This window comes from Sebastes umbrosus, chromosome 11, assembly GCF_015220745.1.
Source record: "Sebastes umbrosus isolate fSebUmb1 chromosome 11, fSebUmb1.pri, whole genome shotgun sequence".
In the NCBI taxonomy this organism is placed as follows: domain Eukaryota; kingdom Metazoa; phylum Chordata; class Actinopteri; order Perciformes; family Sebastidae; genus Sebastes; species Sebastes umbrosus.
The window spans coordinates 26,565,884-26,579,867 of NC_051279.1; the positions used below are offsets into that span (position 1 = coordinate 26,565,884).

Sequence of the window (13,984 nt, forward strand, 5' to 3'; positions counted from 1 at the left end):
TATAAAAATTAAATAAATTATACAACAGATAAAATGTAAGGAAAGGAAAAGATGAATAAAATAAATTAATAAAAATAAAAAAACAATCAGGGACTGTTAACGGGACTGTTTGTAACTTCTTACACGTATAAATCACCCGGGTCGGTGTCCCATGCACGCTCGCGTGTGACTGGAGTCTCTGCTCCTCTGCCTGCCTGCCTTCACTCAGCTCGCTCCACCTCACATGCATGCGCGCACACTACACACTGCAGAAGACTTCCTAGCTCTGAGAATATCTAGTGAATGTACAGTGGATTTATTATGTACATGTTCAGCGCTTTGGTCAACTGCGGTTGTTTTTAAACGTGCTATATAAATAAAGTTTGACTTGACTTGACAGAGTTAGCTAGAAACTACAGTTTAGATTAATATAGACTAATATGGACCCAAATACCATACTTTTTTTGTATTATGACTTTTTTTTATCATTCAATTTTGCAAATTACTTTACAACTTCTGCAGTTACAGTATGTAACCTGATGTCCTATAAGTCCTATCTCTCTTCTTCTTGTAAATGCTTATCTACAGTTATTTCAATTTGAGCAATCACTGTCATGTCCCCACCGAGCCTAGTTCACCAGCCATCATTTAATGTTACCTCATTTTCCATAAAAACTCTGTGATAAATAAGAACAGACAAAATAAATGCTTTATTCACAGTCGTTCTGCTGCAAGGTTTAAGAACTTGATCACTGTGTCTGGTAAATCTGTTTCTCCAGTTGTCTTTGCACTTTTCAACAAACACATCTTTTATTCTTAATGGCTTTGTTACCTCCCAAAATTTAGATATCCTATGTGTCTTACTGAGACTTGGCTCCAATCAGGAGATTGCTGCCCCCTGGTGGAGCTTTTCTTGCTTAACTTTAACTTCCTGAATGCAATGGGAGCATTTCAGTGGTCCATTATAAGACACATCTCAACTGTGTCCCACTGCTGGATCTTTTCATAGTTTTGAATCATTAACTTTTAAAATTGAGTGTGACATCTCAGTGTGTTGTATGGTTATCTATTGAAACCCTAAATTTTATGATTGATTTCTCAAATCTGCTTACTAATGTGACAAGATCATTACTGTAGGTGATTTTAACATTCACATATGATCCCTCAAATCCTCTATAATCACAGACTCACAATCTTTAAATAACCTCCCCTCGTTGGGAACTGATTCAGGCTGGAAAAATGGGGAGGGAACAATAAGCTGCATGTAAAAGGGGTTATTTAAGAGAATGTGAGTCTCAGATTGGTTTGACTCTGATGAAGACGTAGTTGACGTCGAAATGTTATAATAAAGTTGATTGCCTTAAATCCGTGTGATCCAGTGTGCTTTGGACCTGGTCTCTGAAGTCTCTCCCGTTACAAGATCGCCCTATTCTGTGAGCACCGGACAGTTTTACTATTCCTTGTGAAACGGTTGAAGCGCGTCAGTTTAACCTCATTTCTTTCCCCCTATAAGTTTTATTTTCACCGGGGCTGTCAATCGATTGAAATATTTAATGATTAATCGAAAATGAATCGCACAATTTTGTGTTCAAAACGTACATTAAAGGAAGATTTGTCAAGTATTTAATACTCTTATCAACATGGGAGTGGGCAAATGTGCTGCTTTTTACAAATGTATACATATATTTATTATTGGAAATCAATTAACAACACCAAACAATGACAAATATTGTCCAGAAACCCTCACAGGTACTGCATTTAGCATAAAAAATATGCTCAAATCATAACATGGCAAACTGCAGCCCCACAGGCAACAACAGCTGTCAGTGTGTCAGTGTGCTGACTTGACTATGACTTGCCCCAAACTGCATGTGATTATCATAAAGTGGGCAAGTCTGTAAAGGGGAGACTCGTGGGTACCCATAGAACCCATTTTCCTAACCTCCTTCTGACAAGCTAGTATGACATGGTTGGTACCAATGATTTTTTTTCTAGTTTCACCAGTATCTTCACTCTAACTTTAAAACTGAGCCTGCTACAACCTCCAAAAGGTTGATTGTGTTAATGCGTTAAAGAAATTAGTGGCGTTAAAACGATTTTGCGGACAGCCCTAACACATATGTAGGGGTATACTGAATAGCTCTACTGAATAGTTCGAAGCTTTGAAGCTTAATTCATAACGTTGACATTTAAATTATTATGAATAATAACTCTCTCTCTCACACCCACGTAGCAAGTGATGCGGCGCTCGGACCGAAAGTCAAAATGTGTTAAAAAAAGATAGATGTAAACATGTTTTATCTAACGAAATATTCTGCTTCAATCCATATTTATTGCCATTTAGCCTTTCAAAAGCAACATTTTGTACCAATGGATTCCTTAGGTTTTTTAATGATACCAGGATCTTCACTCTAGCTTTAAAAAGGAGCCAGCTACAACCTCCAAAAGATCGATTGCGTTAATGCATTAAAGAAATTAGTGGCGTTAAAACAAATTTGCGTTAACGCGTTAACTTTGACAGCCCTATTTTCACATTAGTGTGACAAATCCCCAGGTTCTAGTCCAGTCTCACACTGGGACACACGGAAAGAGGCAGGAAGTTTTACCAAGGACAATTTACCCAATGAGCATCAAGAGGTGATGGGATTAAATAGTTTCAGACAAACCTGATTTAGGGTAATAATCTAATGTAGCTGCATGTCAGCTAGGAATGCTTACAAGTAGCTCAATGTTAAGTACAGCACCACAGGACGCCGGCCTAATATGGAGCAAGAAAAGCCGCTCTACTATTGTGTCACTGGGGGTTCGCTTGGAGATTCCAAAACACAAAAAACAGGAATTTGTTCATGTCACCACGCTGCTTTTGTTCCTGCTGAACCCCAGTGTGCATTCTTGGAGCGGGATCAATAGATTGAATGTAATTCTGGTGCCTGTCAGCGAAAAAACATTAATTTGTCAGCAGTCTTGGCACTGTGCCAGGAAATGTTTGACTGTGTGACCCCAGAGGCCCAGTGGGAATGTGATAAGAAGGGAGGGGATATAAATGTCCAGGCAACAACAGGGGCCACAGTCGGCCTGCCGTGGGAGACTATCACACACACATCCAGCAGGGACAAGGTAAGACAAAAAGCCTTCCAGCGACTTTTACTTTGAAAATATTTGACTAAGACTCCTTAAATCTGACATTTTTAAACAAAAACAGGATAGAGGAATTGCTGCATTTCTATGTCTGTAAACTCAATATCTTTGGTTTTTAGACAAAAAAAGACATTTGAAGACGTCACCTTGGTATTCTGGGAAGTTGTGTTTTTTAAAGTATTTAATACTACTATAGTAATAATAATAGCCTACCGTGAAGAATTCTGTGTAGTCAGATAAACTCTGATGCAGTGATGACCTTTTATACAGCCATCACCAGTATCAATAATTCAGTTTCTGACTCTCCCAACAGATGAATCTTCCAGTTCTGCCCTCCATACTGCTGGTCATTTCTACTGTCCATGCCTTCCAGTATTCGGAGCTTGCGCAATACATTGACATCCATCAGGAGGAATATGTGGAGGTACATTATAATTCTTCTTCTTTTAGCAATAGTCATGGAGACACATTAAATAAACACTTGTGTTGTTGCCACAAATCAACAAGTTGGTCCAACTCCATCTCACTAATACTTTATGCTTCACGTTTTGCATTAGCTCATGCATTTGCCGTGGTTGTCCTTCCTTCTTCAGTCAGCTTGGTTCCCAATTGGCTATTGTTCTTTCCCACGTGACTGCTTCACCGGCTGTCCTTGGGGACACAACAGTATATCCCATCGTAGATATTGAACAAGTTTATGTTTTGCCAGGATGGACTTCCGAGCGGGGGATGTAAAAAAACACTCTTAACATACCTCACACCTCAGGAATATCTGGAAAGATACTCGTTAGAAACATCAAACAATCAGGCTTTCCTGACCATTGTCAAGAGGGGGGAATCAGGCCCAAAATTGGCTTGATTCTCATGTAGTCTGTGCCCGACATTAGCCACAAGAGGGCAGCATTACAAGCGACAAAAGGGCAAATACTGTATAGTCTTGCTTGACCTCAGATTCCTTGATTTAAAAATGAATAATAATAATAAAATCAAGAGCATATTTTAGTCATTGGAAACTAGTGTGCAGCAATGCTGTAGCATATTTCACAAGATGGCAGAAGGGTTAAGTTCAATGCTGATGTTTTGAATGTTGTGACTGTATGTGTGTGCTCTAGGTTCTGCGGGACTGGGTTGCGATCGAAAGCGACTCCAGCAATGTATTGAGGAGACCGGACCTGCACCGCATGATGGAGATAGTGGCTCAGAAGCTGAGGCTGATGGGAGGGACTGTGGAGCTGGTGGACATCGGAATGCAGGAAGTCAGTGACCGAGCCGTTTCTGTACCTTTCATAAATGCCGCATTACTGAAATATTAGAGCTTTGCATATAGTTGTCACTCTAATTGGTTTAGTAAATATTCTGCATTTCAAACAGACAGGTTGGCTCATCAGGGAGGGTGACAGTGGCAAACAAGCTGCTACAACTTCAAAAAGGCAGTGGAGCGGTCAGGACTAAATCTACCTCCTCATTACTGACTGAGACACATGAAAGCTGCTTCCCAAACTCATTAAACATATATTGTGTTTGAGGTCAAACTAGAGGTCAACATCCTCGGCTTCTCACCAGTAATAAGGACCGACGTAGCATGCATTGTTATTGCAGTATATTGTCTTAGTGAATGGTAAAAACAACAGCTTTTGACCCCCTGACATCAAACTATACTGAAATATTTATTTTGGAAAAACAGAGCAGCACCACTTCTCTGTACCTCTGCCTTCCTGTAAGATGCCTTTGATAGTTGAGAAATATACACACAGACTGAGATTGTGCAGAGTGTGTAACTAGTTCAGTACTGGTCAGGTGGTAGACTTTACTGTTGCACATGCAAAAGCGAAGCACTTGAGAAAATCCAAATGATTGAGGGATGCTACAGCAGTTCATGCTGATGTTAACTCTCCTTTAAATGTCTGCAGCTTCCTGACGGGCAGACGTTAGCGTTGCCTAAAGTGGTTACAGCTCAGTTTGGCAGCGACCCAACCAAATCCACTGTGTGTGTCTACGGTCATGTGGACGTCCAGCCAGCAAAGCTAGAGGACGGCTGGGCAACGGATCCCTACAACCTGACTGACATCAATGGTAACAGCTTTTAATCTCTTAAGCCCATAGGGTGCTGGAAGGTGTGGTTCGCCTAGACAGACATACCCAAAATAAATCAAGAATAGCTCCACAACTACCAGGTCTATATGCATGATCTTGGGCTCTATGGGTAGGTAAGACCTCAGAGAATTCATCCCTAGTGTCAGTTCACATTGTGACTGTTACTATGTCTGAGTAAATTGTGATGAGCCAAAGCCTAAAATGTTTTCTAGATTAGACAGTGAATAACACCATAATTCATTCAGCAACTCCTTGACTACAACTGTGCCAAAAGAGATATAAATAACACAAAGCACATTTATTCTACAAAGGTTTTAGTGAGGATAGGACCAGGCGGACTCTCCATTTGGCCACTTGGATACCCGTAGTGTGCCAAATGGGTTTTCTACCTCTTGAAAGGGAATCTGGCTATAAAATACTACTGATATCCACTACAGAAGGCTACGTGCACGCAATGGAGCCTTTAACCATGACATTTACCCTGTGCATCATCACATTCTACCATTGTGCACAGTATAAAATCAATAAAAACAACTAAATTGCATAATTTTGACTCCAAATGGAGCAGTTTTATTAAATTAATGAAATATGATAAAGTAAAACTTAGATAATAACAAATAAGTTCAATAAAAATGTTATGCTCAGTGGACCGGTACTCACCGCTACGCCGTACCGGCGCTTCTGTCTGTACTCTTCTCTTTCCTCTCTATATCAAGTTCTCTGGGAGAGTCATAATGGCGCAGGACCAGCGTATTTGCGATCTTCAATTTTCTGCGATAATCTCCAGTGTAACATAAACCGTGGCCTACTGAGAACCCATACTCACATAATGATTCTTGTGCCTGTAGGTAACCTGTATGGAAGAGGCGCATCAGACAACAAGGCCCCAGTTTTAGCCTGGATCCATGCTGTGGGGGCTTACCAGGCCCTCAATATGGTGAGAGAAAATCCCCAATACCACTGTTATATTTGGTAGTTTTGCACGCCACAGATAAAAGAAACAAATGTGAGAGGGAGTGGGAGCTGCAGAGGCGATGTGACCTCAAGTGAGACCAAAGGACAGATAAGAACACTTCTTTGCAAATCATCTTTGTCTTGAAAACAACTTGACACATAAAGAGGGGAAACAGAGGGAGACGCCTCAGGCAGGATAAACCCAAAGAGCAGACTGTTATAGTCGGGTAAAATGCTCGACACGTGTAGCGAGAACAAACTGCGTAGCCTCAGGCTAGTGAGAGAGAAGAGCAGAGCTTCAGCCAGACTGACTTGCAAAGTAACCGCTGTTTCTGCAAAGTCACTGCAGCAGTCTGTTCCCCGCCATCCTCGCTGCCGCTTCATCTTGTTGGAAAAAAAACTCACACAGCTGAATATGCACATCAAAAGGCCTCAGCCAGATGCTGGATGCATTAAGGGGGAAAAGAATTGTGTGGGTGTTGACGAGACTAGTTTCACAAGCGGCTAATGACTCATGATATTAGGTCCGCAAAGTCTGTTGTAACACCATTACAATTTCAATTAGGCATCATCCAAAAAATGATCTGTTTCAGATGAGATTCCTTTCCAATAGCTCTACAACCTCTCCTGTCGCTGTCACTTCCTGCCGAACAGATCTAATTAGCTCTAGTTGTCAAAAGTCAAACCGCTGCAGGACAGATGCTTTTTTAAAATCTGGCTCTTATCAAATGGCTGTGAAGAAAGCAGGGAAGGCTGTCATCGTGGCGTTCTGTTTGCTATCAAACTGCGCACATGTGGGCCAAGTGCACCTTACCATTTCAACGTCTTTGCTGCGCTACGCCCAATGGAGAGTCACTGCAAAGTCACAAGCTATGCAGATTTACAAGTATTTATAAGCCCGTGGAAGGCGATTCTCAAAGTTTTTTGTGAAATTTGCCAGTTATTTTCAAATTTGTGAAAAATTTGGGGAATACGACATGAAGCGACACAGTTCATGTGAGTCTCACAAGAAACGTGCGGCTCAAAAAGAGATGTGCCGATCTCTGTATGCATTCAGGCAAAGCATAGAGATGTTACAAGATAAGGGGCAGAATAAAAATGTTTATTATTATTTAAGTTAGATAGACATTATATCAAAATTGTCCCACATTTGGTTTGTTGGGATCTGGTCACCTTAGATCTAATGGAGTAGCGCTGTCTTCCTTTCTGTCCCCCAGGAGCTGCCAGTAAATGTGAAGTTTGTCATCGAGGGTATGGAGGAGACGGGCTCTAACGGCCTGGACGCCATGATCCTGGCCCAGAGAGACAGCTTCTTTTCTGACGTGGATTACATCATCATCTCAGACTGCGGCTGGCTCAGCAGACGGCCCGCCCTCACCTACGGCACCAGAGGCAACTGCTACTTCTTTGCCGAGGTTGTGTATTCATACGCACAGAAACACAAATCCAAACGGAAACATTTATTTTCAAATAAATTGTTACTGATTCTTCAGTTCACTCAGCTCGTTCATGGTGTTTGCAGGTTGAAGGACCTAAACAGGACTTACATTCTGGTGGTTATGGAGGCACTGTGATTGAACCAATGACTGACCTCATTGGCATTCTTGGTAAGTGTATTTTTCGGTAGTACACATTCATTCATTCATTCTTGCTAAAGGAAGTATCAAGGCACTGGATCCCTCCCAGCTCCTGCACTCTGACCTCCATACAGTGTGAGACGAAGTCCATTGAAAACCAGATAAAATTTCTTCTTCTGCAACTTCTCATCTTAGACACACTGATCAGCCCCAGTGGTAAGATCCTGATTCCAGGGATCAGGGAGGCCGTGGCTCCCCTCTCTGATGAGGAATGGAAAATGTACCAGGACATCGAATTTGACATCGAAAACTACAAGAACAAGACCGGTGTTGACCAGCTCATGTACAGCAATAAGGTATAAGAGTATTATGCAGATGAACGGTCGAAATAATCTGCTTAAAGGCGAGGTGGACACAACACATTCTCATCCCAACTCGTCACATACTGACGCTTTGTCAGACCTCTCTGTGTCACTTTTTGGTCGCTGTAAACACATGCTTAATGTTGTGAACTGGACAAAAACACTTGCTTAGGTTTGGGCAAAAAAACACTTTCACTCGGAAGAGTGCCGGGCGTTGATCCCAATGCTCATAGTGGCCAAACGGCGGTACTACAACTTCCGTGTCTGTCACGTGATGCCATTGGGTCCAAAAATACTTTTTCCCATAGACTTACATTGGGAAAGAGACGTCTGTAACTCAGGAGATAATTATTTTTGAGGTAAATCAACTCCCCACTATGAACACTTGAATAGTCCTTATTTAAATCATTAGGTCTTAAAAGTTGTAAAACGCACTAATAGCCGAATCCAGAGGTATTTCCCTTCCTCCGCTCATGTGAATGAGACCCAGACCATGACGACAGCGTGACATGAAAGCCCTGTGTTGTTGGGTAATCCGCCATTTGTGTGGTGCATCTCAAGCGGGCGCTTAAGGGTGCTTTGTACGGCGGTATCGAACGTCGACGGCCGTGACAAAGTCTCTGTATTTGACGCTCTGGGAATGAGAACGGGCTGGGTGGATACAAAAAGATAAGTGATTGTCATTGTATGATTCCTGTAGGTGGACTTGTTGGCCCACATGTGGCGCTACCCCACTGTCACCATCCATGGCATTGAGGGGGCCTTTTCTGATCCTGGCACAAAGACCGTCATCCCTGCTAAGGTTACTGCTAAGTTCTCCATTAGACAAGTTCCCGACATGGACCCTGCTATGGTCAAGAAACAGGTAAACCACGATGTGAATGCTCGCTTTGAAAAATAGCCAAATCATGTCTTTTTTTTTAAGAACAAACTAATGCTTTCTTCTCATAAAGTACCTCTGCTCTTGTCTTGTTGGTATGATGCTTTAGGTAACAGACTACCTTCACTCGGTGTTTGCCAAACGGAAGAGTCCTAATAAGCTGAAAGTCACAATGGTGATCGGGGCCAAACCTTGGCTGGCTGACCCTCAGCATGCTCTCTATGAGGCTGGGAAGCTTGCTGTCAAGAGAGGTACGGAACACACCCATCACCTAATATTGAACACCTATAGACGGGTACTTTTCAGAAAGTCGAGGCCACGCTCCCTTTTGGGGGATAGAAAACTGAAGATCCCGTAGACTTCAATGCAATTTAGCGTATGCTTGGATTGTAATTTTGACAAGTCCGTATGTATTATCTCTTGTTATACAAATGTTTGTTACTATTTATTTTTGCTTTTGGCTTCTCTTTTATGACTATTACAGTACATTGCTTTTATATTTTGTGTTGTATGTCTCTACTGTTAACTTTGATTTCAGTTCTTTGCTTTGTTTTATTCGGTGGTAGATACCTGAGAGCTCATGTCCATTACACTGAAATATAAAATGTCCTCCCTTCTCCAGTTTTCGACACGGATCCTGATCTGATACGTGAGGGTGGAACCATCCCTATCGCCAGAACCTTCCAGGATGTGACGGGGAAAAGCATCATCATGATGCCCATCGGAGGCTTTGATGACGGGCTACACTCTCAGAATGAGAAAATGAGCAGGTTTGACTCCACTGGTTTTACACGTATTTCCTGTCTTTCTATTTCATTTTGGACGCTTTAAATAAAACCTTTATTAGTTCATCATTCGTCTGTTGGAGTGTCAACTAGACCAGTTTGGTCCCCTAGGCAAGGTATTAGCTGGTGTCCCCTACCTTTTGTGTGCTATCAAAGCGCACCCTGCCGGGTTCTTAAACAGTGTTATTTTTGTGCATACAGGATTGACATAGCCTCTTAACCTGCTCATAATATAGCTACTATAATATTTCTAACACAATTTAACCATCTAATAGTGAAAAATAGAACCATAGGTTATATTTTAATTAGACTCTGCCTGTCTCATGGATCACCATGATCTTAAAACTGGAATTATTCTCCTCGGTCCTTGGTTTACTTGGCTTACTTTTAACCCTCTGAAAATTATAGTGGATCATCTGACTGACATTAACTTTTCGGTCATTTGAAGGCCGTTGTGGGTTTCAGTTTTTTAAGATATACAGTGATATCATATAAATATTGATTATATCAGTTGATACCAAATATGTCATGCTAGCTTACTGGGAAAGGGGCTAAATATTGCTCTAAAGTTGAGCTTTCTTTACAGCGAGGTCAGTGTAGGGTGATCAGATCCCAACGAACCAAATGTGGGAAAAAGAGTATGTTTGTGTGGGACAATGTGGGACACGTTACCAAGGCTGAGAGTCTGCAATTTTGATATAATGTCTGAAATAATAAACATTTCTATTCTGCCCCTTATCTTGCAACATCTCTATGCTTTGAATGCATCCAGAGATCGGCACATCTCTTTTTGAGCCGCACGTTTCTTGTGAGACTCACATGAACTGTGTCGCTTCGTCGTATTCCCCCTGTGTGTGTAATTGAAAAATAATTGGAAAATTTCCCCAAAAACTCTGAGAATCGCCTTCCACCGGCTTATAAATACTTAGAAGTAGTTTCACACTCTTTGTTGTAGCTGCTCTTGCTTTTCTTTATGATAGTTTCCATCATATTCCGCCTAAATCTGCATAACTTGTGACTTTGCGGTGACTTGCAATTTTCTCTGTTGGGCGTAGCTTAGCAAAGACGGTGAAATTTTAACTTGCACTTGACCCACGTGTGCTCAGTTTGACAGCGAACACAGTGCCGTGATGACAGCCTTCCCTGCTTTCTTCACAGCCATTGAATAAAAGCTAGATTTTTAAAAAGCGTCTGTCCTGCAGTGGTTTGACTTTTGAAAACTAGAGCCAATGAAAATGTGGGACATCGTCTCAATATGTGGGACAAGGGATAAAAAATGCTGTGCAGTCCCTCGTAAAGTGGGACACCTGGTCATCCTAGGTCTGTGACACCTACGTAGCAAACGGCAGTGTTATTGGCCGGCTGTTTGTGCCCCCTCCGGCACTCGGTGCCCTACGCACCGCGTGTGATGAGTGTCAATATGAACACAAGCTGCAGGAGGGAAGCTGTGATTTATAAGAAGCAGGAATGTGAACCTCCAGGGTATCCTCTCTTAATCATCCACATTCTTGGGTTGAAATAATCCTTTAACCTAATATTTACCATATATGAAACACACACACACACGACTACAAGATAATGGGGATGCCAGGATAAAATGATAAATGACTAAAAAGGTACACAAGGTCAAGGTGGATGACCTTGGAGGCAGAAATGACGATATATTGGTCCAGTGCCAAAGTCTTGTGCAAATGTTACTATGTAACTGGTGGCAGCAAAAAAGCGGAGCAGGGATGATTTATGTTTTGGGGACTTCTACGAAGGTATAATGGTGTTGTGAATAACAGAGGAAGTTTGCAGAAAGTGATGTAAATGAGACTTGTTCAATATATGCTTTTATTACTGTGAGTGTCTCCATCAAAGCAGAAGATTTTCCTTTCCAACAGTCGGATGTTTGGCTTTAACAATTCAGTTTTTTAACTCTTTTCTTCTTTTAATTTTCTTCTCCCAGATACAACTATTTTGAAGGAACCAAGTTATTCATCTCCTACCTGCACGAGGTATCCCAGATTAAGAAGACCAGTGTGTGATGTTTCATTTCATTATTACCTCCTAAACCATTCCAGCTAAATGTGAGCTCTCCGTGACACAAGCCTGGTTTTATATTTTCAGAGTGCCTTTATCTTTCTTTTTTCATTATCATTATGTTGCCAAGCTTTTATTTATCTGCATCTGTAAAAGTAATCTATCTATCTATCTATATATCTATCTATCTATCTATCTACTGTATCTGATAGTACTGTAAGTGTGTGTGTCGGGTAGTAAAACTGTACAATGCAACAACTGTGTACTTTTTTATTATGTAAGAAAGTTTCAAAATGTTCCTTGATGAGTGAGACAAAGACACAAATATTGTTCCTTAAGTCATGAGACATTTATTTACCACTCAAACATTTACTACTCTTATAGAAAAATTGATTTCAGAGCCAAGACTGCAAATCGAAATGGACAGAAGCTGTGCAGACGGATGTGATGCTGCCAGCAGTCGCTGTATGTAGATGGACAGAATAATACCGTTGTCTGATGTTAGAGCACTCTACCCAAGACAAAGTCCGATTCAGCCAAAGCATATGCTTTACTATGCATTTGACCGTCAACATTGTTCAATAATAAACAAGTAATTTAGTCTCAGATTTAGTATTTGAAGAGAGAGGGGTATGACATGCGTTGACTTGGTTACCTAACGTAACTTACGTAGCCTAAGTAATTTAAAATTAGTCAACATTGCCTCAGTTAGGTAATGTAATTTACGTAGCCTACGTAATTTAAGATTAGTCAACATTGACTTAGTCGCCTTACGTAACTTACGTAGCCTACGTAGCCTACGTCATTTAAAATAAGTTAATGTTGACTTGGTTACGTACCGTAAGTTACGTAGCCTACATAATTTAAAATAAGTCAATGTTGACTTAGTTATGTAACGTAACTTATGAAGCCTACGTAATTTAAAATAAGTCAACATTGACTTGGTTACATAACGTAATGTATGTAGCCTACGTAATTTAAAATAAGTCAACATTAACTTGGTTACGTAACGTAATGTATGTAGCCTACGTAATTTAAAATAACTCAATGTTGCCTTGGTTACGTAACATAACTTACGTAGCCTACGTAGTTCAAAATAAGTCAACGTTGACTTTTGGTTTCTCACAGAACACGAACACCCTCCACCCTACGCAGACATTTTTAAAACGTTTTTCTGTTAAACCTGAAAAAAGAAAATAAGCTTATCATCACTAAAAAACATATTTATACAATTAACTCAAATGAGCACAAACATTTACGCCAAATTATGGCACACCAAAAATCTGTAGTTAAACAGCTTTGGACACACTAGAAATAATACAAAGTACATTACAACCCATTGCAGATAGCAGTTACAGATCATTACAGGTGTCATCTCATCACATTTATTTGAATGGATGCATATTTGCTACATTCTGATCTACAGTAGTTGAGTAGAGACATCACTGTTATCTTGTAGAAGTGCCGTACATCCCGGCAGGAAGTGGTAGGGAGGAACCCTGGTGTTGTGAAGAAGCCGTGTCTGACACTTCACCGGCCTGATTCACAACACCAGCTGACCCTCCCCACCCACACACACACACACACACGCTCACAGTGCTGTGGTGCAGTACAGAGGCAGGAGTTCATCTTCAGTGACAGAAACAAGCCACTGAAAAGACGGCACCCGGTGTTAACAGTTACTTTATTGTTCTCAGAGGGCAGCAGACACAGCGGAGACACAGAAGGAAACGGAGCTCACCTTTTATTTGAACCATTTAGATAGAGACCATCAATCTGCCTTATTAGCATTAAAAGTAGTGGACTGTGAATACTCACCTCGTGTCTGTAGTGCACTTATGGCCTCTGCTACCACTATACAAAGACTTCAGTGGTTAACAATAAGAAAACACACTGACTGGACAATGAGGGTGAAGAGAGCAGCATGCGTGCAGCACACACTGTGTCTCCACTGGAGGGCAGTTTGAACCTTTCTTCTCTGCTCATTCACTTTTGAGACTGATGAACTGATGCCAAGCTGGTCACACACCATGACTTAACCTGCAGAAAATAAGACAGAAACAGGAAAATTCATTTAAGGCTTTCGAGTACATATAATATTTGGAAATTGGGGTTTAAAAACAGCATGATTTGACCCATGGAGAGCCTCAAATATCACATGAAACTCAGTAACATAACTGTAAAATGTGT

The 13,984-nt window shown here is 41.1% G+C and overlaps 1 protein-coding gene across 4 annotated transcripts in view; it reads left to right on the top strand.

Annotated features, from left to right (window-relative positions):
- Positions 1–12,049, top strand: part of zgc:114181 (uncharacterized protein LOC619255 homolog) — a 17,166-nt gene extending 5,117 nt beyond the window's left edge. For 2 of the 4 annotated variants that reach the window (XM_037783606.1, XM_037783607.1), the window contains exons 2-12: positions 3,431–3,541; positions 4,230–4,373; positions 5,028–5,190; positions 6,060–6,148; positions 7,383–7,580; positions 7,688–7,772; positions 7,938–8,098; positions 8,805–8,969; positions 9,094–9,235; positions 9,607–9,754; positions 11,721–12,049. In XM_037783606.1, the coding sequence (XP_037639534.1) occupies positions 3,431–3,541; positions 4,230–4,373; positions 5,028–5,190; positions 6,060–6,148; positions 7,383–7,580; positions 7,688–7,772; positions 7,938–8,098; positions 8,805–8,969; positions 9,094–9,235; positions 9,607–9,754; positions 11,721–11,799 (1,485 nt within the window). In that variant the 3' untranslated portion in view covers positions 11,800–12,049. Of the gene's footprint in view, positions 1–2,946; positions 3,097–3,256; positions 3,276–3,430; positions 3,542–4,229; positions 4,374–5,027; positions 5,191–6,059; positions 6,149–7,382; positions 7,581–7,687; positions 7,773–7,937; positions 8,099–8,804; positions 8,970–9,093; positions 9,236–9,606; positions 9,755–11,720 lie in introns of those variants that run through there. The other 2 variants (XM_037783605.1, XM_037783608.1) reach the window with 2 other exon arrangements.
- Positions 12,050–13,984: the final 1,935 nt, after the last annotated feature.